Source organism: Hyla sarda, chromosome 10 (assembly GCF_029499605.1).
Source record: "Hyla sarda isolate aHylSar1 chromosome 10, aHylSar1.hap1, whole genome shotgun sequence".
Classification (NCBI taxonomy): Eukaryota; Metazoa; Chordata; class Amphibia; order Anura; family Hylidae; genus Hyla; species Hyla sarda.
In genome coordinates, this window is record NC_079198.1 from 84,222,760 (window position 1) to 84,249,857 (window position 27,098).

The 27,098-nt window shown below is 43.5% G+C and overlaps 1 protein-coding gene across 3 annotated transcripts in view; it reads left to right on the top strand.

Annotated features, from left to right (window-relative positions):
* LOC130294631 (carotenoid-cleaving dioxygenase, mitochondrial-like) overlaps positions 1-22,231 on the top strand; it is a 151,032-nt gene extending 128,801 nt beyond the window's left edge. For all 3 annotated transcript variants that reach the window (XM_056544779.1, XM_056544778.1, XM_056544780.1), the window contains 8 exons: positions 1,515-1,617; positions 5,838-5,966; positions 7,963-8,123; positions 15,845-16,012; positions 17,455-17,592; positions 17,772-17,954; positions 18,285-18,395; positions 19,487-22,231. In XM_056544779.1, coding sequence (XP_056400754.1) covers positions 1,515-1,617; positions 5,838-5,966; positions 7,963-8,123; positions 15,845-16,012; positions 17,455-17,592; positions 17,772-17,954; positions 18,285-18,395; positions 19,487-19,606 — 1,113 coding nt within the window. In that variant the 3' untranslated portion in view covers positions 19,607-22,231. The remainder of the gene's footprint in view (positions 1-1,514; positions 1,618-5,837; positions 5,967-7,962; positions 8,124-15,844; positions 16,013-17,454; positions 17,593-17,771; positions 17,955-18,284; positions 18,396-19,486) is intronic.
* Positions 22,232-27,098: the final 4,867 nt, after the last annotated feature.

The following is a 27,098-nucleotide window of genomic DNA, read 5'->3' on the forward strand; positions in this document are numbered from 1 at the left end:
GAACCTACGTTCTCAAATTGTAGGGCCTAAACCACAGTGGTTGGCCATTACTAGACAATGCAGAATGGGGCAATAAGCATGAGGAAACTTGGAGTAGAGCGTTTCAGGAGAGGGGGAGAAAGGAGCAGGAGGATGGACTAAAGGAGGAATCTATTGGGCCAATATACAATTGTATACTGTATAGAAAAGTATAGTCAATGACATCTTTCTATATAGCAGCTTAAAAAGGGGTCCTCCGTTGCTAGACATCTTATTCCCTATCCAAATTATAGGGCATAAAATGTCTGATCGTGGGGGTCCGGCCACTGGGTCTTCCCACGATCTCCACGCAAGCAACCAGTGTTCCATTCATCCAACAGAGGCCAAAAAGCGTGTCCTTTTTTAATCTATTGGGTCAGTATACAATTGTATACTGTATAGAAAGTATAGTCAATGACATCTTTCTATGTAGCAGCTTAAAGGGGTACTCTATTGCTAGACATCTTATCCTCTATCCAAAAGAATAGGGGATAAGATGTCTGATCGCGAGGGTCCGGCCACTGGTACTCTCCGCGATCTTGGTGTAGGCACCCAGTGTTCTGAACATTAGGGTTCCAGCCGCGCCAGATCCCCGCCATCAGACATCTTATTCCCTATCCTTTGGATAGGGGATAAGATGTCTTGCAACACAGTACCCCTTTAAACAAAAAAGGTATTAGCATATTCTTTTTAGCATAGGAGTCACATCGGTAGTACTCCCAACATTTATGTCTGTCAGAAAGCTGTAACTTTCTGACAGACATAAATGAACACTCACTAAGGCCAGGGTTGCCCTCCCAGCTAAGCCACACTCCAGCCTAGGTGTTGGTGTCTAAGTGAAACTGTTGCCTAGAATAGGCTTGTGAAGCTGCACGCACAGGGCACTAGGGCTTCACAAGCCTGATCTAGGCATACATTTTCTGAAAAAGAGGGCTGTCTAAACAGTCGGAGAAGCAGGGACCAAGGACCCGCCTTTCTATGGCTATGTCACTCTGTTAATTGACAGCGCTGTACACAGAGCTGATGCACCAGCCAAGCCCTGCATGTCAATAAACTAAGTGACCTAGCCGGAGAGAGGTAGTGTGGCCCCGAAGCAGAGAGGACCTTGGGCCCCACATCTCCCATTGTTCGGACAATTCCTGGACTGGATTACAAACCTGTTTATTGTAAGTTTATAGCAGCCTTTTTTTCAGCAAAGGTGTGCCTAACATAGCCCTACTGCACTTTGTGAGCAGCATCACAAACCTATTCTAGGTGACTGTTACACTTTCAGCTTGGGCCTTCACCTGACATCAGACCCAGGTAAGTGGACCTTAAAGTAGTTGATCTCCCCCATTGAGCTATTGTCATATGTTATTTGATTTGCTTAGCAGTTATTCTTATTATCAGTATTATCATTATCTTAAAGGAGCCTAACTTTTTGTGTTGTCAAATTCCATTTAAAATTTTTGTAAGATGATGAAACCTTCCGTCACCTGGATAACATTTCCTTACAGGTTGACTGGAGCAAATATATTGCTGTGAATGGGGCAACAGCTCATCCTCATTACGACCCTGATGGGACTGTATACAACATGGGCAATTCCTATGGGAAACAGGGTAAGTAACAATAGGCTGCATTTTCAATTATTCAAATGCAAATGTCAATGAGAAAAACAACCAAAATACTGCAAATTCTGTGAGATATGTCAAAAGTTTTTTTTCACAAGGGCAGATGTGTAACGAGTTTCCTGTTGTGTGTTTGAGCACAGGGGATTCCACATTGGAATTTTGGCAGCAGATCCCAATGTAGTCAATGTAATCTGCTGTGGATTTTCCACTGTAGAAAATTTACCACGGAACACCTGCCACAACTCAAGTCTGCAGTGGGAAACTCACTACACATCCACACGTGTGAACGTACCCTTAAAGTGTACCTGTCACGACAAAAAAAAATCAATTCATTCCAATAGTTTTGTTGCTCATACTGCATGCAGTTTACTGAGGAGAAGGGGGCGTTCCCTAGCTTACCCTCACATTTCATGTGGGAACTTCCTTCCTTACTATTCAGTAAAAACAGCTGGATTCACACAATCTAACAGAAAAAAACCTTAACACGCACACACACTAAATCATAGTCAACGAGCCGAGTCCAAGCCAAGATAGAACAAAGTACAATAACATAGTCACAAAGGGAAGTCAAAAAGCCGAGCCAAGAGTCACAGAAAACCAGTATAAAACCAGTATAAACAGACAAGAGTAAGAGGTTGCTAGGTCAGTTACTCAAACTATCACAAGCAGGGAGTGACTGAAAAGGGCTTCCTTAAATATGCTTGAGCTGCAACCAGGAGGACTCTAAGTGGCTCAGCAAGCTGAACCACACCCGGGAGCACAGAGGCATCGTCCCAGCAACCAAAACAAACAACAGGGCTAGAAAACATTAACCCTACGGGTTCTGGCAGAACCCGTCATCACATGTATATTACAAATACACATATACTGTTATTATCTACATTCTATAAACATTTTAACAAAAATTTACCAACTTATTCAAAGATTATCCACATGGTGTATGTTTGGGCAGTGTACTGTATATTTGTTTGTACTGTATATAGTTAATAGATGGTAAGTGTGGATTCACACATAACATATATATGTTCTAGTCTCTTGCAGGGACTGCTACCTCTGCTTGATGTGGTAGATCATTTATCCATGTCACTTTCCAAATTATACACAACCTATAAAAGTAGAACTACTAATAATCCCTATCACAAGGGAATGAACAACATAATAGCAAGCTACACCAAGTGCACAACCTACAAAAAACTCACTAATGAATAAACAATAAGCATGATAATGGTGAATACCTAAATTTTTATGAGAAATAAGTAATCAAATACAACAATATCCGCCCTTAAAAAACAAAAATACATGGGACAAGTAAAAAACTAAATGATTGGGGAACACCGCATGATTTCGTAATATATCATAATTCATATACTGTACAAGAAGCCTACTTCATACACAACAACATATTTATATAGATGGTGGATATAATTTACAATATAATGTACCTGATAGTATAAAGATATGGGCAAAGATAAAGTGACTAATGCCATAGGCAGTAAGTAATACACAATAGTACACCTTCTAAAAGATTGCAATTTAACCCTATATAGGCCAAATAAAGTGACTAGTGCTTAGGCAATAAACAATAAATGCTCACCCAATCACATGTCTAATGGTACACAATAGTACAGCAATCCAATCTGGCACCACACACTAGTGTCAAACACAGATAAAAATTGCCCAATTAAATATATGAACAAACCAGCCAAACTGCAGATGCAGTGGCATCCAAGGTGTTCCTCTGCCTCACACTCGTTTCGCCCTAGCTTCCTCAAGGGTTAAATTGCAATATTTTGTAAGGTGTACTAATGTGTATTACTTACTGCCTATCACACTAGTGACTTTATCTTTGCCCATATCTTTATACTATCAGGTACTTTATATTGTTAATTATATCCACCATCCATATGAATATTTTTTTTGTGTATGCAGTAGGCTTGTTGTATATGAATTACTATATAGTATGAAATCATGCAGTGTTCCCCCACCATTTTGTTTTTAATGTGTCTCGTGTGTTTATGTTTTTAGGGGGGAGGGGGGATTTCTATTGTTATATTTGATTATTTATTTCTTATACAATCGAAGTATTCACCATTATCATGCTTATTGTTTATTTATTCATTAGACAGTTGTTTGTACAGTAGGTTGTACACTTTCAAAATCTGTCTAATATGATCATTTATTGTCATCCTTTTCAGAAATTCTTAATGGATAAATTCAATAATCCACTTTTCCTGAGTAAATATATCCTCTTTTTGTCCCTGAGTCACCAACTTTATAAAACTTAATATGTATTTCAGCAGCAGAGCTTCCAAAAGAAGACTTATTTAGATTTTAACACTCTTAGTTAGTGGAGAAAAGAATGGCTTAAAGGGGTACTCCACCCCTAGACATCTTATCACCTAGGCAAAGATGTTCGATCTCCGTGCAGCGCCTGGCATTCTAAAAGTTATTTTCAGAACACTGGGTTTGGGCGGCCGAGGTCACGACATCACGGCACAACCCCTCGTGACGTCACGCCCCCTCCCATAGAAATGAATGGAGGGGCGTGACATTACAAGGGGGAGGCCCAAACCCAGCATTCTGAAAATAACTATTATAATGCCAGGCGCTGCACGGAGATCGGACATCTTTGGCACGAAGACATCTTTGGCACGAAGATTGCGGGGGTCCCATTGGCTGGACCCCCCATCAGACATCTTATCCCTTATGCTTTGGATAGGAAATAAGATGTCTAGGAGCAGACTACTTTTTAACTAAAACAGGGGATTTTCTAGTGAACAGAGCAAAAAAATGTTTTTCCCCAAACCAAGCCATAAGAATCAGTAATAACTAGAGGTAATTCTCACTAAGACTAGAATTCCACTGAGGTTTTTGCACTGCGTTTTTTTTAGGCTTAAAAATGCCAGAAAAAACGCCAGAAAAACTGCCACTGTTCTGGCATTTTTCTGGCGTTTTTACCTTTGTGTGAAATTTGGTCGCTTTGGCGTTTTTTTTTTTTTTCAAAATTAGTTGGGTACTAGAGATGAGCGAACTTACAATAAATTTGATTCGTCACAAACTTCTCGGCTCGGCAGTTGATGACTTTTCGTGCATAAATTAGTTCAGCTTTCCGGTGCTCCGGTGGGCTGGAAAAGGTGGATACAGTCCTAGGAGACTCTTTCCTAGGAATGTATCCACCTTTTCCAGCCCACCGGAGCACCTGAAGGCTGAACTAATTTACGCAGGAAAAGTCATCAACTGCTGGGACGATAAGTTTGTGACGAATCGAATTTGCTGTAAGTTCCACTCATCTCTATTGGGTACCAAAATAAAAAATAAAAAAGAATGCAGTAGGGATGGAGAAAAATGTAATAAACGAAATGTTTATTTTTTATATAATTTATACTAAAGTGTGTATGTGTTTCACTTTTTTTTCTCTTTTTTAAAATTTTTTACATAGTACTACTACTTCCAAAAAAGGCAAACTGAAAAACACCAAGTGGATCTGGCATTTTGCAGTTTACTATTAACTTGCAGCTAACATCTGGACGCAGCATTTTTGCAAAAAAAAAAACCTCAGTGAAATTCCAGCCTTAAAGGGGTACTCCGCCCCTAGACATCTTATCCCCTATCCTTTGGATAAGATGTCAGATCGCCGCGGTCCTGCTGCTGGGGACCCCCGGGATCGCCGCTGCGGCACTGCGCTATTATTACTGCACAGAGCGAGTTCGCTCTGTGCGTAATGATGGGCGATACAGGGGCCGGAGCATCGATATATCACAGCTCCGCCTCTCGCGACATCACGGCCCGCCCCCCTCAATACAAGCCTATGGGAGGGGCGGTCGTCACGCCCCCTGCCATAGACTTGCATTAAGGGGGCGAGTTGTGATGTCACGAGGGGCGGAGCCATGATATCACGCTGCTCCATCCCCTGTATTGTCCGTCATTACACACAGAGCAAACTTGCTCTGTGCAGTAATGATAGCGCGGTGCCGAAGCGGCGATCCCGGGGGTCCTCAGCAGCGGAACCGCGGTGATCTGACATCTTATCCCGTATCCTTTGGATAGGGGATAAGATGTCTAGGGGCGGAATACCCCTTTAAGGTGAAAAAAACAGCAGAGTGCATAGCGGGGTCCTGTTCTCTCTCATCCTAAAGCAGGACGCACCAAGTCCTTTGTTCCTGGCTGCTCTATCCTTCCAGTGTTAAACTGTTATTTTCAATTTGCAGGCACATTGTACAACATTATTAGGGTGCCTGCCCAAGAATTAGAGGATGAAGATACACTGCACGGTGCGGAGGTTATCTGTTCTATACCAGCAAGTGACAAATGGAATCCCTCATATTACCATAGTTTTGGTGAGTACTTTAGTAAATGAAGATGTAATGTATGGTACAAGGTGTGAAGATTGCAATAAAAATAAATGAAGCAAATATTGTAACCTTACACGGACATACAGGTGGACTTCCTACCTGGGATAGTGTTTTTAATTGGTTTACATAGAGTAAGCTAGGAAAAACAATAAAGAAATAGTATTCTAATATCAAATGATAACCTATGTTATACAGGGCGTATTTCATTTGGTAGGGGCTGACCACTGGGACCCCACGATCCCCAGAAACCACACTTCTCCTACCTGCAAGAAGAGTTTATATTAAGCAGCATTCTACAGGGTGGGCCATTTATATGGATACACCTTAATAAAATGGGAATGGTTGGTGATATTAACTTCCTGTTTGTGGCACATTAGTATATGTGAGGGGGGAAACTTTTCAAGATGTGTGGTTCAAGATGTGTGGTGACCATGGCGGCCATTTTCAAGTCGGCCATTTTGAATCCAACTTTTGTTTTTTCAATAGGAAGAGGGTCATGTGACACATCAAACTTATTGGGAATTTCACAAGAAAAACAATGATGTGCTTGGTTTTAACGTAACTTTATTCTTTCATGAGTTATTTACAAGTTTCTGACCACTTATAAAATGTGTTCAATGTGCTGCCCATTTTGTTGGATTGTCAATGCAACCCTCTTCTCCCACTCTTCACACACTGATAGCAACACCGCAGGAGAAATGCTAGCACAGGCTTCCAGTATCCGTAGTTTCAGGTGCTGCACATCTCGTATCTTCACAGCATAGACAATTGCCTTCAGATGACCCCAAAGATAAAAGTCTAAGGGGGTCAGATCAGGAGACCTTGGGGGCCATTCAACTGGCCCACGACAACCAATCCACCTACCAGGAAACTGTTCATCTAGTAATGCACGGACCTGACACCCATAATGTGGTGGTGCACCATCTTGCTGGAAAAACTCAGGGAACGTGCCAGCTTCAGTGCATAAAGAGGGAAATACATCATCATGTAGTAATTTCACATATCCAGTGGCCTTGATGTTTCCATTGATGAAGAATGGCCCCACTATCTTTGTACCCCATATACCACACCATACCATACATTTTTGTGTTCCAACAGTCTTGGAGGGATCAATCCAATATGGGTTAGTGTCAGACCAATAGCGGTGGTTTTGTTTGTTAACTTCACCATTCACATAAAAGCTTGCCTCATCACTGAACAAAATCTTCTGCGTAAACTGAGGGTCCTGTTCCAATTTTTGTTTTGTCCATTCTGCAACACCTGAAACTACAGATACTGGAAGCCTGTGCTAGCATTTCTCCTGCGGTGTTGCTATCAGTGTGTGAAGAGTGGGAGAAGAGGGTTGCATTGACAATCCAACACAATGGGCAGCACATTGAACACATTTTATAAGTGGTCAGAAACTTGTAAATAACTAATGAAAGAATAAAGTTACATTAAAACCAAACACATCATTGTTTTTCTTGTGAAATTCCCAATAAGTTTGATGTGTCACCTGACCCTCTTCCTATTGAAAAAACAAAAGTTGGATTCAAAATGGCCGACTTCAAAATGGCCGCAATGGTCACCACCCATCCCCCTCACATATACTAATGTGCCACAAACAGGAAGTTAATATCACCAACCATTCCCATTTTATTAAGGTGTATCCATATAAATGGCCCACCCTGTATAATGCACACTGCAAGTTATGGATAGCAACGCTGGTCTGCCTCAATAAAGGATTGTCTCAGAATCAGCCATTTTTGCTAGCTATGCTTAGTATAGAAAACATTCAGTATATAAACATACTCACTGGAATTGAAATAGACTTATAGTAGTGTCTCACATAGCGTATACACAGCGTATTTCTCACTGCACAAAATTAAGAGGCTACTAAACAAACTGCAGAACTATAGCTCATAAAATATACAAGAAGAGAAATGAATCTACTGTAGATTGAGCAGATTTATATTATAACTTTGTTTCTGTTTTCTCACAGGAATGACACAAAACTACATTGTGTTTATAGAACAACCTATCAAGATTAATGTGCTAAAAATTATTACAGGCAATATAACTGGGTCACCTATATCTGGTAGCTTAGGGTGGGATGCCAAATGTGACACTGTTTTTCATGTCGCAAATAAACACACAGGGGAGGTAAGTCTACTTTCTGGATATATTCTGTATAGTTACTGTCTGTCTATTGCATGGGTAAAAACATTATCTGTCTAAGGGTGCGTTCCCACAGGGCGTATACGCAGCGTATTTGACGCTGCGCAAATTTTACGGCAGCAGCGGGAAATACACTGCGTATCCCTTGCTCACTATACACACAGGGCTTTCTGGCGGCAGCCCTATGCGTGTAGTGAGTTTTGAAGGCGGGGCCGCGTGTCACAGACACACCGCACATGGCCCCGCCTCCAAAACTCCCTACACACATAGGGCTGCTGCCGGAAAGCCCTGTGTGTATAGTGAGCAAGGGATGCGCAGCGTATTTCCCGCTGCTGCCGTAAAATTTGCGCAGCGTCAAATACGCTGCGTATACGCCCTGTGGGAACGCACCCTAAGGCCTGATTTATACTGAGGAATTTGATGCTTATTCTGTGTTAAATTCCGCCTTGAATCAGATTACAATAGATTTTAATGGGATATCAGTGAGTAGGTTCACACAGTGTCATATCCGCTGAGGATCCAAATTCCGCTAGAAGAATTGATATGTCCAATGGGACTATATTTCTGCACCAAGTTTTGCTTCCAATTCTGGGCCAAATAAGCGCCTTTTGCACTTCATTTCTCCTTCATTTTAGCATGGCGCAGGAACAGAATTTTCTGTGCCAAAATTTCAGCAATCAAATTTTCCTCAACATTTCTTCAGTGTGAACATAGCCTTATAGTAAGATTCTCTTTGTAGCAACCAATAAGTATTTGAAGGCTGATCTTTGATTGGTTGCTATGGGCAACAAAAAGAATCTTACCATAAGACAATGTGCAATGACTCTCCCCTATTGTATTCCGTCTTTTTGAAAAAAAGGGATGGAATTAGTCACATGCCATGCCTACTTATTTGGCACATCTGTGTGGTCAGGGCCAGATTTTACCAAAATTGTAGCCACCTGTAGCACTGCATTGATGGGTCTGTCTGTGTGACCCTTGATACAGCTACAAACAGGGCATATTGGGGGAGATTTTTGAAAACCTGTATAGAGGAAGAGGTGTGCAGTTGCCAATAGAAACCAATCAGATTCCAGCTTTAATTTATTTAAAAGGTCTTTAAGAGGTTCCCCACTCCCCCTTCCCAGGATCCTCGGTGCCTCGGTGCGTTACAGTAAAATCGGCCATGGATCCCGCTGAAGTTCCTTTGCCAAGCCTAGCGGACCTCACCACCATTGTGGCCCAGCAAGGTCAGGAGCTGGCCCAGTTAACCGCCATGTTGCAGCAGCTCCTGCCGTCTCAGCAACAGCCAGCTCCTCCGCCTGCAACTGCTGCATCTCCTCCGCCTGCAGTTGCCTCCGGTTCCAGAATCCGTCTGTCCCTGCCTGACAAATATGACGGAGATCCTAAGCAGTGCCGAGGGTTCCTGTCGCAGTGCTCTCTCCACCTCGAGCTACTGTCTGACCAATTTCCTTCTGAGCGAGCCAAGGTAGCCATTATTCTCAGTCTACTCTCCGGGAAGGCCCTGGCCTGGGCTACACCGCTGTGGGACCGCTCTGATCCTGCCACCTCCTCCGTCCAAAACTTCTGCCAAGAATTCCGGAATGTTTTCGAGGAACCTGCTTGGGATACCTCCGCAGAGACTGCCTTACTGAACTTGAACCAAGGAGCCTCTACCGTGGGTGACTATGCCGTTCAGTTTCGCACCCTAGCCTCTGAGCTGAACTGGAATAATGAAGCCCTCTGTGTCACATTCAAGAAGGGACTAAACAGTGAAGTAAAGGACGTTCTGGCTGCACAAGAACTTCCTTCCTCCCTTAGTGACCTCATCTTGCTGGCCACCAGAATCGACAAGCGTTTCGCCGAGAGACAAGAGGAACTCCTTCTAGAAAAGGGAAAGGCTCAATGTAGATGCTACCCTCGTCTGGCTCCCGTTTCTCAACGTCCACCTCAACCCCTTTCTTGGCCTCCCGCCGTGGAAGCCATGCAGGTGGACCGGTCACGCCTGAATCCACAAGAACGAAGCCGTCGCAGAGACGAGATCCTGTGTCTGTACTGCGCCAGTACTGAGTACTTCCTACGTGATTGTCCTCTCTGTCCACCGCGTTCGGGAAACGCTCGCACCTAGTAAACGCGGGAGAGGCGTTGCTAGGTGTGGATCCCTCCTCTCCACGTCTCATCATATCAATGCAGTTGTTCCTCCCTTCCAAGTCCTTCTTCACCGCAGCAGCCTTATTGGATTCCGGTTCAGCTGGCAACTTCATTCACGCCTCCTTGGTCGACAAGTACCGCATTCCGGTTGTCCGTCTAACCAAGCCCCTCATCATTTCTACGGTTAACGGTGAGAGACTCTCTGCCACTGTGCAGACTCCCTGCCACTGCAGATGGACATTGGAATTTTTCCTACAGAGACTTTAGAGTTCCTTGTCCTTCCCTTCTGCTCCTCCGAACTCCTCCTGGGCCTGCCGTGGCTACAACGTCATAGTCCTGTCCTGAACTGGTCCTCCGGTGAGATCCTGCGTTGGGTTACCTCCTGTTCAGACCGGTGTCTCAAGCCTGCTCCAGTCAAGCAACTTCCGCAAATTTCTCCGCCTCCCGGTCTGCCAAAACCATACCACAGCTTTGCGGATGTCTTTTGCAAAAAACAAGCCGAGGTCCTTCCTCCTCACAGATCCTATGATTGTTCTATTGACCTAATGCCTGGTTCCACTCCACCTCGGGGAAGAATTTATCCTCTCTCACCTCTAGAGACGCTTGCCATGTCCGATTATATTCGTGAAAACCTCCAGAGAGGATTCATAAGGAAGTCTTCTTCTCCTGCTGGGGCTGGCTTCTTCTTCGTGACCAAGAAGGACGGTTCCCTTCATCCCTGTATTGACTACAGAGGACTCAATAAATCACCATCAAGAACCGTTACCCTCTGCCCCTAATCTCTGAGTTATTTGATCGTCTCCGAGAGGCAAAGATCTTCACCAAATTGGATCTTCGAGGGGCCTATAATTTGATCCGTATCCGTGAAGGCGACGAATAGAAGACCGCCTTTAACACCAGAGACGGTCACTTTGAATACTTAGTGATGCCTTTTGGACTTTGTAATGCACCTGCAGTCTTCCAAGAATTCGTTACACTTGTGTAGTAGTGTATCTTGATGATATTCTTAATTTGGATCAACATCGAGTTCATGTCCGACAAGTTCTCACTCTGCTCAGAAAGAACCGCCTCTATGCCAAGATTGAGAAATGACTGTTCGAGCGTTCCTCTTTGCCCTTCCTGGGGTATATAATCTCTGCCCAAGGACTCCAAATGGATCCTGCCAAGCTTTCTGCGGTCCTTGACTGGCCACGCCCCTCTGGTCTCCGAGCCATACAGAGGTTCCTGGGTTTTGCCAACTATTACAGACAATTTATTCCTCATTACTCCATCCTGGTGGCCCCCCTTGTGGCTTTGACTAAGAAGGGTGCTAATCCCAAAACCTGGCCTCCTCAAGCTGAAGAAGCTTTCCAGTCCCTGAAAGCCTCCTTTGCTTCCGCATCTGTTCTTTCCCGGCCTGATCCTTCCAAGCCATTCTATCTTGAAGTGGATCCATAACTTGTGGCTTCTTTTCTAAAACCTTTTCTCCCGCCGAGCAGAATTACACTATTGGGGATAGAGAACTGTTGGCAATTAAATTGGCTTTGGAGGAGTGGAGACATCTTCTCGAGGGTGCTCCTCACCCTGTGACCATTTTCTCGGACCATAAGAACCTAGCCTACCTCCAATCAGCTCAGAGACTCAATCCCCGCCAAGCCCGTTGGTCCATCTTCTTCGCCCGCTTCAATTTCCAAATTCATTCCCGTCCTGCTGCCAAGAACGTCAGAGCATATGCCCTTTCTCGCTCTTCAGATGTGGTGGGTGACGTACCTACTCCTCAACACATTATTCCACCTGAATGTCTCATCTCAGTTGCACCTGTGGACTTGCGACTTCTTCCCCTGGGTAAAACCTATGTTCCTCCTCGTCAGCGGTTACAGGTTCTCAAGTGGGGTCACGCTTCCCTCTTTGCCGGTCATACTGGGATTAAGAAGTCTCTTCAGTTAATCTCCCAAAGATATTGGTGTTCCTCGCTGGAGAAAGACGTCACTGAGTTCGTCCAGTCCTGTGCGATCTGCGCCCGTGACAAAACTCCTCATCTAAAACCGGCGGGTCTTCTTCTGCCCCTTCCAGTTCCGGAGACCCCTTGGTCGCACATCGCCATGGACTTCATAACTGATCTCCCTTCCTCTCATGGTATGACGGTTATTTGGGTCGTGGTGAACCGATTCTCTAAGATGGCTCACTTTCTGCCTGGTCTCCCGTCCACGCCTCAGTTGGCCAAACAGTTTTTCCTACACACCTTCCCAGACACATCGTCTCTGACCGTGGGGGGCAGTTCATTTCCAGATTTTGGAGGGCTCTTTGTGGACAGCTCGGGGTCAAGCTGGACTTTTCTTCCTCGTGTCACCCTCAGTCTAATGGCCAAATAGAACGGGTGAACCAGATTATGGGAGATTATCTATACCATTTTGTGTCCTCCCGCCAAGATGATTGGTCAGACTTACTCCCTTGGGCAGAGTTCTCTTATAATTTCAAACAATCTTCCGCCACCAATAAGTCTCCATTTTTTGTGGTTTATGGTCATCACCCTCTGCCACCACTACCTTGGACCTCCGCTCCCTCTTCTGTACCAGCTGTAGAGGACCTTCTTCAAGACTTCTCTTCCATTTGGCGAGAGACCCACTCAGCCCTCCTCAAGGCCTTGACCCGTATGAAATTCAGGGCCGATAAAAGTCGTAGAGCTCCTCCGGAATTCAATCCTGGTGACAAGGTGTGGCTTTCCTCGAAATACATCAGATTTAAGGTACCAAGTTACAAGCTGGGCCCTCGTTACTTGGGTCCCTTCAGAGTTAAGAGCCGCATTAATCCGGTGTCCTACCAGCTCCATCTTCCTCCCTCCCTCAGAATTCATAACTCTTTCCATATCTCCCTTCTCAAACCTGCCATCTTTAATCGCTTTTCTCCTAAACTTCTTTCTCCCACCCCTGTCACTGGTACCTCAGATATTTTTTCGGTTAAAGAAATCCTAGCTACCAAGGTCTCTCGGGGGGGAAATATTTTTTCTGGTTGACTGGGAGGAGAGATCCTGGGAGCTTGAAGAGAATATTCTGGACCGCAACCTCATCCGTAGTTTTCTGGGTACCAAAAAGAGGGGGAGACCAAAGGGGGGGGGGGGGTACTGTCACAGCCAGCGCTCCGTTCCCCGCCTCCGGACCGGAGCACTCGCTTCCTCGCTCCCCCAAGGGATCCCATGCTCACAGTCACACTGACCGGGAGCACGGGATCCCTTGTGTCGGGGACGCGGCTGCCGTGGCGGCTGGTTCCCGCTCACGCGCCGCGTCCCTGTCTGACTTACCTGGCTCCTCGTTCCCGGCGCAGATGGGCTATGCCTTCCGGCGCGCGCGGCCCCGCTCTCTAGGGCGCGCGCGCGCCAACTTCTGTAAATTTAAAGGGCCAGCGCACCATTGATTGGTGTGCTGGCTAATTATTCCTGCCTCCTTCCCTAATAAAAGTCTCCTGTCCCTTCCTGCCCTTGCCGGATCTTTGTGCCCCAGTGCCTTTGAGAAAGTGTTCCATACTGTGTATACTGCCCTGCCTGTTGCCGTACCCTTGCTACCGTCTACTCGCCTTTGAACCCTTGCCGCCTGCCCTGACCTCTGCTACGTCCGACTACGCTCCTGCCTGCTCCCTGTGTACCACGCCATATCAGCTACCAGTGAGGTCGAGTTGCTACTGGAGGATACGACCTGGTGGTTACCGCCGCATCAAGTCCATCCCGCTTTGCGGCGGGCTCTGGTGAAAACCAGTAACCACTTAGAACCGGTCCTCTAGTACAACCCACTTCATCGCCTCTCTGGTCCAGAGGATCCACTACCAGTCCTGCCGGTACGTTACAATACAACACATGTAACAGCATTCATTAGGAGCAACAGGACCCAACCATCAGTTTAGGCTTCTTGGCTTTATAGTGGATGTCCTAAAAGGTTCAGTTTTGTAATCAAGACAATTTACCCCTACATCTAGTCAGGGTTGGGTTGGGGTTAAAAAACAGCTCTGGAAATGATTGCCCCACAACACATTGTGCTAGCCAACGGCCACCGTGTGCGCAGGTGTATCACTGTATATGGCTATACATTAGGAACACTATCACCATACATCTTACCATCATACTGTTAGTGACCAAATCCTGTATACTGAGATCGATATTATCAATAATACCAGTATACAAGGGACAAATAATACCACCACACCATGACCACTACCACCACAGAATGACTAATACCCCCACACTGCTAAGACTCCATTATGCAAATACCAAGGTTTACCCCATACAGTGACCATATACAGGTGGGCACCAAGACTACATAAGTGTTCACAGGTCTCATCTTCTTTAATCAGAGTCGTTCACTTTTACTTTTCTTCTCCATTTGTCTTGGGCATCATGAAGAATTCTCCAGGCCAAGACTTGTCACAGCAGAATCTGCATAACAAACATTTTAGGCTCCTTGCTTCAGTGCCATCCTCACCTCACTACACACTTCTCATCAATATTGCCTCAAATGGTAACAGTGCCCCCATATAGCAGTTAGGCCCCCTCTGTGCCCCTATAGAGAAGTTAGTCTTCTTCTGTGCCACCATTTAGCAGTTAGGCCCCCTTTATGCCCCATATAGCACTTAGGTACCCTTCTGTTCCCCTATATAGCAGTTATAGCAGGTAGACCCCCCCCCCTTTATATTAGGTAAGTAGGCTTCTCCCCACCCCTCTCTCCCATCATAATTACTAGGTGATAGATTTATCCCCCCCCCCCCCTTAGAAAGGTACACAGACCCCTCCCTCCATATTAACTAGCTAGATCCAAGCCTCTTTATATTAAGCAGGTAAGCAGGGTTCCCATTCCCTCCCTTCATCTATAGCTAGGTAAATTTTCCATCTTCTTATAGTAGGTAGGTAGGTAGGCTTCTGTACCCCACCCTCACCGTCACTTCACATTAGCTATATATCTCCCCCCTTTAATATTAGATAGGTAGACTGGCTCCCCCATTTCCACCTTCCATATTAGGAAGATTTCCCCCCTTTAGGCAGGCTTCACCCCGCCCCCTATTTTGCTGTGCTATTTCTAAAAAAAAAACTAAAAAAACACCAACAACTTATCTTCCCCCGCACCCACGCAGAGCTGTTCTGTCCAGTGATATAATGTCTGCGTCATCGCGTAGGCAGCGTGATGATGTTATATCATTGCGCCGCTTGAGCCATGATACTGACATCCTGCGCGGACTCACTGAATTGTTGAGTGGAGTGAGTGGCGGGGCTGGGAGCTTATAGCTCTCAGCTCAGTCACTCTGCGGCCTTCATACAAGGTCCTGTTACAGGTGTCAGGACCTTGTATGCTTTAGTTAAGCGGCTATCGGCCCGCGCTGCTTTCCACATTTATATAGCCAAGCACGGGCCGGCCACTGCCAGTCCACTGGGCCAAGCGGCCTACCGGGAATTTTCCCGGTATCCGGGTAGGCCAGTCCAGCCCTGCATCTAGTATATACCATGCTTCACAGTATCAGTTTGAACTAGCAGTGAAACTTCATTTTTCTATGTACATATTTGTATATACTTGACATATAACTATCTTCTGACATCATGTTACTCTTCTCTGATCCAGCTACACTCTGTGACATTCCACGCACAAGGAGTTGCGATGTTTCATCAGATCAATGCGTACGAAGATCAAGACTGCATTGTCCTTGACCTCTGCTGCCAGGATGATGGTGACGCTGTTCAGTTATTTAACTTGCAAAATCTACGCAAATCTGGTGAAGCTTTGAACAAGGTATCATATTGCTGAACACATGGACTTAGAGTCCCAGAGTATTCAAAATGATCAGTGAAGGTGAAAATGAAAGTGTAAATGCATGGATGGGCGCATGGTGGATGCATTAGATCCACCAGAGTTGGGGCCACTCTTACAGGGCCACTCTCAATTGTGGCACACACATATATGTCCACCCTCACCTTTCATTCAGTTTATTTAAGTATAGCGTTTTTTTTTATGAATGTAAAGATCATAATATAAGAACATGCATTTAGAACATTCAAAAAGGCTTTATTTATATAAAAATCCCTGGGTGTCCACACATACATAGTGTAAGCATCTCAGACAGTGTGTCATTAACTCTCACAATGTTGTAGAAAGTTTGTAATTTCACACAATTCTTCTACATCTCAAGATATGCAAAATTTAGAGAAAGAATACATCTGTATTGAGAGAGGGGTGCCAACTGGGGGACCTTTATCTGTGACGTTCATATTCCCTAACAGGGAATATGGACAGGGGTTTGTGTTGTGAGACATCCGTTATTGTAATCTTCCTAATGAAATTTTATTAGTGGTTGTCCAGCCCCAGAAAAGATGTTTAAAGGGGTTATCCATGAATAGAAAAACACAACTAATTTCTTTCAAAAACAGCTCCACGTCTGTCTCCAGGTTGGGTGTGGTATTACAACTTGGCTCCAATAACTTTAATGTAACTAAGCTGCAGAACCACACCCAACCTGGAGACAGACAGGGAGCGGTTTTTGAATAAAGTAGCTCTGTTTTTCTATTCCTGGATAACCCCTTTAAAACTGAGTCAGGCTGATCCCCTAGCTGCCATTATGATGTAGCCTGATCCCCTCCATTCACCTCTGTTTCCTGGTTCCTGTGAAACATTATAGGGGTAATCCGCTGCTCAGCATTTGGAACAAACTGTTTCGAACGCTGGAGCCTGTGCCAGGAGCTTGTGATGTCATAGCCCCACCCCCTCATCACGTCTCGCCCCCTCAATGCAAGTCTATGACTTGCATTGTGGGGCTGGGCGTGATGTCACGAGGGGGTGGAGCTATGACATCACAAGCTCCCGACACCGGCTTCAGCGTTCCGAACTGTTTGTTCGAAATGCTGAGCAGCAAAGTACCCCTTTAACTCTATAGGAACTGACCCTAGTGACTGGTCAGAGTGGGTCACCATTTAACAGGAACCAGGAAGCAGCAATGAGCAGTCATTGGGAGATGTCTGAAGAGCAGCTAAAGCGGATAGGGGCAGGTCAGTATGACATCTTTTTCTACTATTGTATCACCCAACTCCATGTTAATCTTTTTTTGGCACTAGGCACCCCCTTTAATAGGTAAAGTTTCTGACAGGCATTTGGAAATACTTTTATTGTACAATTATAAGTAAAATTAAATAATATCTGTCATGATATGAGGAACATATGTTCTTTCTTCATTTTAACAGATCTATCATTCAGTTAAAAAGTCTTTTCCGCGACGGTTTGTATTCCCTCTGACTATAAACTCTGAAACTCCATATGACGTAAACATCAACCCTCTGAGCTATACTACAGCAACAGTGGAGAAAAGAGCTGATGGGAAGGTATATTTGCTTCTACACATATTCTTTAAAGGGGTTGTAGGAAATTAAAAAAACATGGCTTTTTTTCTTCAGGAAACAGGGCCAATTTTGAACATAGGTAGCGAGAGTATTATACCTGAGGCAGCAGAGGGGCTAGAAATAACCCTGTTATACAGAATGTGTGTGTTATGTTTTACTAGGTATGGTGTACACCTGAGAACCTATATGATCACACAATTGAGAATGTTGGAGGCCTTGAATTTCCTGCCATCAACTATACCCAATACAACACTAAGAAGTATCGCTATTTCTACGGGTGTGGGTTACAGCATCTTGTAGGCAGCTGTCTGGTTAAAATGGATGTTGACACAAAGCAGTTAAAAGTAAGTGCATGTGAACTAAAATCTTGTTTTAGAATTTTAAACATTTGCTGAAAATAGCATTCCCCAATAGGCATTATAGGACCTGTGTGTTGTTGGCCTTATTTTGCCATAGACAAGGTACAGGTTCCTGATAATCTTCAAAAAAAGTTTAAAAATACAACATTTATTGCAAATTGTCCATGTGGTGAAAACAGATTCATTGCTTCCATAATGTACACTAAATGGATAATCATTACAAAGGTTCATCTCATGCCATAAAATGAGACTTTAGAATTTCCCAGTCTGCACCATGAACCATTCTTATTGACATGCATATGTTACTGGTTAAAGGTTTGGCAGGAAGATGGCTTCTACCCCTCAGAGCCAGTGTTTGTTGCCAGCCCACATTCATGTGATGAAGATGATGGCGTGCTCCTCTCTGCAGTAGTCTCACCGCGGCAGGTAGGCATTTACTAGAATTAGTTCGGGAAGCATATGGTACAAACATACGCTTGTGCAAATGTCATGCAGAATGTGCCCCTGTGTAAAAAGTGCTACATATTCATACTCTGTACTGTATAATGGATTATTAAAAGTGAGATGCAGAGCTCTATATTCATACCATGAAGTCAACTTTTTTGACATAGCATTTTGCTGATTCATGAACATACATGACAAAGAATGAGCCTGACTACATAATCCAACCAAAAACTTATCTCTTAAAGGGGTGATCCCAAGGTCTAAAGTTAGCTGACTGTTGGGACCCCTACTGATCCTAAGAATGGAGGGCAATAGTCACTGGAATGAATGGAGCAGTAGAACGTAATGTTGAAAGCCCAATAGAGAATGAAAAGGGTGCTGGCTGCACATATGCGCTGTTCAAGGGACAACTGTCCTTCATACTCAGGATAGATGGTGGTCTCAGCAGTCAGAACCCCACCGATCATATAGTTTTCCTCTGCCATGTGGATAGAGAATATGTTTTCATCGTTAAAACTGGTATTCCAACTAGGATATAGTGTCTGATTGCAAAGCATTTGACTGCTGGGACCCCCCCCCCCTTCCCCCTCTGTGAACTTGAGAAAAGTAGTTGGAATCTGTTCTCAAGATCGCGGGGGTCCCAGCAGTCAAACACTTGGGTTTTAGGTTTGACTGCTGAAATATACCAGCGAGACAAAGTACTGAAAAGCATAGTAGACAATAGTTGACTAAATGGATTCTATAAATGCCTATGGGTGATGGAAACCTTTATTCAGTGCTTCTTAATACAACTGTATACAAAATCCTGGCTTTAAGTTTATTAGTACAACCAATTAGATGCTGTGTCATAGCATGTGACAATCCAGTAATCCTCATGGTCTGATGGAAGCATCCCTTACTTGCAATGAAGTAAATTATTGTATATTACACAACTATCACGCTCAACTGTAGGGATCTGGGTTGGTGAGATACATTCTATCCACTGCCTTGAGCACCAAATAATCTTGCTCGACTCCTGCATATGAGCCTTACTAATTTGCATTCTTTTTTCTTTTTCTTTTTCTACTTTCTAGGACAAAACAGCCTTTTTACTTATTTTGGATGCCAAAAATTTCAAGGAAATTGGCCGAGCTGAAGTACCAGTTCAAATGCCTTATGGATTCCATGGAATCTTCTTGCCACAAAATAAATGAGCCCCCGACATTGCCAATATTGACATTTAATTCATATGCAAATGAACACTATTGCTTTTGTGTTGATGAAAGGGGTTATCCGGCAGCATTTATTTAATATAAAGGGGCAAACTGGTAGTAAAAATTAGGCATGTTTTACTACCTAACTTTCCTGCCTCTGCACATCCTAATATGCCTTAGTCCACAGACCTCCTTTCCTTGAGAATGTTGGCTTAGCCAAGCGCTGGCTCCAGCTGTAACTCATAGATAGAGCTCAGCGGGGCCATGGACAGTGGCAGGTGGAGCAAAGAATGTAAATAAGGCTTGTTTTATTTTATTTTTTTAATCACTCTGTCTCTTTAAAACAAAATGCTAACAGTAAATCCTTTTGAAATTGAGTTTATAATGTTTATATTTTTCTCCTGGAATAGAGCAATGTGTTGCTTACCTAGGTATAGCAGGGCCCCATAGAATTCTGTGTCTATTATATTATCCTACCTGGAACATGGTTGGGAGCTCTATGGCAAACATTTTTATTGGATCCAAACTCTGTAATATTGTCCAAAACATATTGTAAGTATATAGCCAAGGTTTAGAACCTGGTATCAATGTAATTGTTATCTGACTATTTGTGCTAACAGATGCTATTATTTTCTAAATTTTTACAACAGTTAAGAATGTAGTTTCCAGGTCAATGCAATACAATGTACCAGTAAACATTATGGCCCTCATTTACTATTGCAAACCCGACATGTTTTGTCGGGTTGTGCGCCAGATTCTGTCACATTGCGCCAGAGATTCTGTCTGCGCCAGAATTTGTGCCAGAATTGAAAAAACCCCAACTAACTCTCCATTTTGCTAAGAAAACCTGAAAAGGGGGCGTGGTCATCAGGGAAAAGGTGGCGTGGTCACCGAAAAGGGGCGTGTTCCCGACATTTTCACAAAATCCCAACATATTTACTAAGGTTTCCATAGAAAATGTGGTGGATTGGAGTTGAGGAAAACCCTACAGGTCACAGCATGTGTAAAAAAAGCAAAATGTATGGAAAGTGGAAACTGTAGGGAAACCTTAGTAAATACCGTGGAAAATAAATTGTAGGGAATTAAAACCCACAAAGAAACCTTCACTCCACTCTTAGTAAATAAGGGCCAATATCTCCCCACCCTGGAGGTTGGCTCTTTGGGGACAAGTACAGTAGCTGCAATACCATACACTTCAGCTGAAATGATAGAGACCTTCATTGAGCAACATAACCCCTTTCTAAATTATACGAGCCTCACCTCTGGGAGAAACCCCCAGCTCTCTCCGACCTTCAATACGTTTTAAATGTTACAGCCTCGGTCCCATCTTCACCAACCTGAGCTTGAACCTGCCATGCTATGTTTCAAGGGCATAGCTCCGTAGTCCATGCATACTTAATGCCAATGCAAACTGGGTAAAACTGCCAGTTTGGTTATTTTTCAATTGCCCAGACACCTCCAGCTGCCACTACCAGGTTGGAGGGCTAGGGGCCTACAATCATATGTTAAGTGTTTGTCCCAGTGGTGGGAGTACTTCTTAAGTTGGGAAATACCTTTAATACTACATTCCCACCACGGCAGAATTTCCTAGAGGAATTTTGTAGAATCATACCGCTTGGAAATTCCACAAATTTTAGTGCACATTATCTTCAATGGGGATTCCACTGTTCCATTCACACAGATTTCCCGCAGCGACCATTCCGCAGCCGAAATTCCACATTCTGGATTCTGCAAAATTATAAGAGATGTCTTAAAATTGTGCAGAATTCCTTTCAGAGCCCCAATGAAGTGAATGGGACTCTAAATTTGAGCGGGAAGTTTTGAAAGCACAGAAATTCTGCTCAAATTCCACAAAACTGCAATAATTCCACAGTCTGCTTTTCTGAGTGGAATTAGAACGGAATAGCAGAAGTTTCACCACGTGAACATGGCCTCAGAGATTAAGATGAGGACAACCTCTAATGAGAGCACCATCCTTATCTTACAATAGCTATACAGACAAGTATTTTTTTTTAACCCTAACATTACCTACAGTAGTGTTTTTAATTGTACAAATTTACCAAAATGTTTGTCATAAGAGCTAAAAAATCGTTGCGTGATACATGACTAAGGATTTTTCAAAATGCTGTTTGCTTCTTCATGATCCTTTATTCAGTTCCCATCCAACATAGTTAATAAAAATACTATGCAACGCAAATCTTAAAATGTACCTTTGTCTTAGGGACATGTCAAATGTTGGTCGGGATCGTTGTGCCGAGACCCCAACTATCGCTAGAACAAGCGGGAAAGGAACATGCTGCTAAGCTCTCTGTCACTTGAGTTAAAACAAGGAGATAATGTGCTTACCGTGCACTTCTTCCTCCTCTATCTAGCAATTGGTCTGATCAAAACTTACGGTATATGTCTCTATAACATATCAAAACCTTTTTTTAAATGACAGTACCACTTGCTCTTTTCTTGCTTTCACTTTTCACTGGTTTTATAAGGATGCCTTAAGTGACTCCAACTTTTCATTGTTACAATTTTATATTTTTGATTTATTTCCATTCTTTTAAATGTATATATATGATCTGACTATTTGTAACTAGCTTTCAATAAAAAAAAAAAATCTCTGTATATTTTTGTAGTCATATAATTGAATTATTGAAATTTGTGCTGAACTATTTATTTCTGGTTTGCAAATAACAGCAATATCATTCTGTGAAATTATAATATATTATCCTTAATATTATGTTATGGTACCTTTACATCAGAGAAAGGCCACAGAGCCTCTAATGAGTCTCTGCCATCTCATATTGTGGAGTCATAAATGCTCAGTGTGCTGCTCTACATTGCCTTTTTATGGCATTATATTAACCCCTAAAGGGTACGTTCACACATACAGGATCTGCTGCATATTTTGATGCATATTTTGTGCACCTGGTTTTGCTACCCGTTGAAGTTAATAGGTAGCAAAATCAGCTGCACAAAATATACAGCTAAAATATGGAGCAGATCCTGAACGTGTGAACGTGCCCTAAAGGGATATTCCAGGATTTTTTTGTTATTTGACTATGTTACAAGGGCTGTAAAGTTAGTGTAGTTCATAAGATATCGTCTGTACCTGTGTGTGACAGTGGTCTTGCATTTCTTCTGTGAGTTTTGCCCCAATTTTTATTTTTAACAGCATACAAAATTATTCAGGTTTCAGGTTTTCCAAGTTGCAGTGCAGCCAAGACATGGCATCACTAGTCAGGTGTTCAAAGGGAGCCTGTCCCGCTTCAAAGGGTGAAGTGACTGCTGGGTGGGAGATCATTCTGCAACTAATTGTATTTTTCCAACAGCTGTAGGTACCCTGGTTAGAAAACCCTGGTCTTTTGAATGGAATGTAGCTCATTGTGTTTGAATGGATGGGGTGGTGTCAGGATCCGGATACTGTGAGGATACTGGTGGTGGATCCTCTGTGTCAGTGGGGTGATGACGTGGGCCGTACCAGGGGAACGGAGTCTAAGGGGTTACTGGTTTTCACCAGAGCCCGCCGCAAAGCGGGATGGACTTGCAGCGCAGGTGCACTGACCCTTTAAATCCCAGAGAGCCGGCGCGCGCGCGCCCTAGGGAGCGGGGCCGCGCGCGCAGGGACTGAACCGACGGAGGACAGGACGGGTAAGGAGACTGGGATGCGAACCGCGAGCGGGCGCGTCCCGCTTTGCGGGTCGCATCCCCGCCGGTGACATTAATGCAGCGCTCCCGGTCAGCGGGTCTGACCGGGGCGCTGTGACAAGGTGAACGCTGCGAGCGCTCCGGGGAGGAGCGGGGACCCGAAGCGCTCGGCGTAACAGGTGGCTGATGTGTGGGAGGGGGAAAGTGACCTCACACTTACAAACAAGGAACTATGGGATTTGTAGTTTTAAAGAACAAACTATAACAGGAAATAAAAAGAAAGGAGAAGCAGGACGGCTCTTTGATCCTGATAAAACAATGTGCACACCGAGCAGCTAGTGACACACTAAACCATAAGTGTAAAAGTAAAATGGTAAGAAAGACAAAATAACTAGCACTCAAGGTCTATAAATATAAGGCACATGTAATATTGAAACAAGATAAAATGTATTAGTTGTATAAAAATGCATATGCTATCTCAACTGACAGGACCCTTGTCAGAGAGTGAAATAAAAATGCAGTGATAAAATATTCAAAAAACGTCCATGGGTAAAATAAAATAAAATCCGAACTTGCTCAGTCAAAAAATATTAAAAAATAAAGTCATAAGATCTGATGCGAAGTCAAGACTGAAGGCAAATTAATAAAGATATAAGATGATAAAGTTCTCTTTTCTGCATATAATCAGTAACAAGTTACTACAGTTTGTAGTATAGTAAGATGATATCGCTCACCCGATCCTACGCAGGTCCCCTGGTTCTTGCCGCCGGCTGTGTTGAGAACCGCGCTCCGGAGCAGACCTAATGCACACAGTGACATGGAGCGCTGCAGCGCTGGTAACATTGTTCTTCTCCTGTGTTTCTGCAAACCTCCTGGTTTTTGCACATGGATCCTAGGTGCGGTGGAGACCTGGATGTTCTTGGAGGTAGCAGTGGTGATCGATAACGGTGATAAATAACAGAGGTGGTGGTGGTGGTGATGAATAGCGGGGTTCCTGCTGACCTTGGATCCGGGTGACTTGTGGATAATGTGAGTAGAATGAAAAGTAAGTTGGCTGGCGTCCTCGTGGTAGTATGCATTTGAAATCAGCCATACTACCACGAGGACCCCAGCCGACTTTCTTTTCATTCTACTCACATTATCCACAAGCCACCCAGATCCAAGGTCAGCAGAAACCCCGCTATTCATCACCTCTACCACAACCTCTGTTATTTATCACCATTATCCATCACCACTGCTACCTCCAAGAACATCCAGGTCTGCACCGCACCTAGGATCCATGTGCAAGAACCAGGAGGTTTGCAGAAACACAGGAGAAGAACAATGTTACCAGCGCTGCAGCGCTCCATGTCCCTTTGAGTATTAGGTCTGCTCCGGAGCGCTGTTCTCAACACATCCGGCAGCATGAACCAGGGGACCTGCGTAGGATCGGGTCAGCGATATCATCTTACTATACTACGAGCTGTAGTTCTTTGTTACTGATTATATGCAGAAAAGAGAACTTTATCATTTTATAACTTTATCATTTTTCCATCAGTCTTGACTTTGCGTCAGATCTTATGACTTTATTTATTTTTTTTATATTTTTACTGAGGAAGTTCAGATTTTATTTTATTTTACACATGGATGTTTTGTGAATATTTGATCACTGCATTTTTATACATATACTAATAAATTTCATCTTGTTTCAATATTGCATGTGCCTTATATTTATAGACCTTGAGCGCTAGTTATTTTGTGTTTCTATAGCAGGAAATACCCAGTTCACAAAAATATAGCCACAGCGTTATGGCTATAGCAATCTCACAACATAGCCATTTAGCCCCAAAAAATGCACAGATCCTTCCTAAGCATGTCCATTACTGTTTGGCAGGTAAGTACTAAAATCACCTTATGGTGGATAACCCCTTTAAAGACATAGGGGGAGATTTAAAAAGGTTGTCTTTGGTAAGTTATTGTAGTAATGGTGGGGTGTGTGGTGCAGGGAAGATGTTGTTGCTCTAGGGGCAGGTGGTATTAACCCCTTGTGTTCAAGATGCCAGGGCCTGGTTTAGCCTTAACCACCCAAAGGTATACCGCTGGATCCTGGGCTAGGCACAGGAGGCAATAAAGACACAGACACCAAGTTATGGACAATGGTAGCTGTACTAAGGGTAGAAAGTTGTTACAGTCTATGCAATACAACTAAGGCCCAATGAGGTAACACCTCACAGGTTTTCTGGGACTTGTAGTAGACAGGAGAATTTAGTGCAGGCCACGCTGGATAGACAGAAGACTGTGACTTTAGCTTACTTGGCACATGACTGGTGGCCTGCATGACTTGACTTGAGGCTTCAGGACTTGACTTGAGGCTGCAGGACTTGACTTGTAGCTGCAGGACTTGACTTAAGGCCTCCAATGTTCTGGACACACACACTAAGACTACTTGACTGCACTAGACCTCAGGAACAAGAGAGAAAAGCTAGCTCCACCCAGGGTTTATATGGGGGAGACAAGCAGGGAGCCCATAGGTCAACTTTGGGGTCAGCTGGTCATTAGTACCTCCTGGGTAACAATCACATGGTACATTTATTAAAGATACAACACATAATATAATACACAACATATTTACATGGGGGAAACAACTGCAGGGACACTGAGGGACACTGCCTGACAGGGCAGGAAAGGTACGGGGAAACACCACCCCGTACTGGGCCACCACATTATTTTTAGCACATTTTTTTTTTGCTTTGTTTTTTCTTTATGTGCACCAAATGTAAAAAATAAAAATAAAAAAAAGAGTCGCATTTCCTTTATAAATTTGGGGCACATAAGCAGAAAACTATAAATCTATTCTCTGCGACTTTTCTGCACAAAAAGTGTAACTTCTTGTGCAACATTTTTAAAAACTTCTAATTGGCTTTATAAATCTTCCCTATAGTTATTTTGGGCCTTAAAGACACAGTTATATAGCAGGGGCTTTGAGGTAGAGTCAATTGGGTTATCACTCCTCCCACTTGGTTACTAAAATGCGCCCCTTTTGCTTTCTCTTTCCCTCTTTTCCCTGAAACCTGGAAGTGAGTTGCTCTAGTGTTGTATCTTTCTATATTAAGGTAGACATGTTTTATGCTGGTATGTTATAATGGTTTGTTTTATTTTAATTACTTTTTCCCTTTAATCAAGGCAGACTAAGTCAAGTCAAGTTGACCAAGCTCAGTAGGCAGGGAAGGCAGATTTGCATGGTGGGAAGCTGATGAATGAATTAATGTAGTGAGTGTAAGCTGTGGCTGACCGGGCATGCTGGGAGGTGTAAGAGCTGAGCCACCCTGGCTGAGAAACACTGGCATACAAAATCAATGTACACAATGGGGAAGATTTATCAAAACCTGTAAAAAGCAAAAGTGGAGTAGTTGCCCATAGCAACCAATCAGATCGCTTCTTTTGTTTCTAAAGAGGATTCTGAAAAAATGAAAGAATCTGCATCACTTCCTCTGCACAGGTTTTGATAAATCTCCAATGTCCCTATCATAATACTTAAAGGGGTACTCCGGTGGAAAACTTTTTATTTTTTTTAAATCAACTGGTACCAGTAAATTAAACAGATTTGTAAATTACTTCTATTAAAAAATCTTAATCCTTAAAGCACTTATTAGCTGCTGAATACTACAGAGGGAATTCTTTTCTTTTTGGAACACAGTGCTCTCTGCTGACATCTCTGTCCATTTTAAGAACTGTCCAGAGAAGGAGTAAATCCCCATAGCAAACATATGCTGCTCTGCTCACTTCCTAAAATGGACAGAGATGTCAGCAGAGAGCACTGTGTTCCAAAAAGAAAAAAAATTCCTCTTTAGTATTTGGCAGCTAATAAGTACTG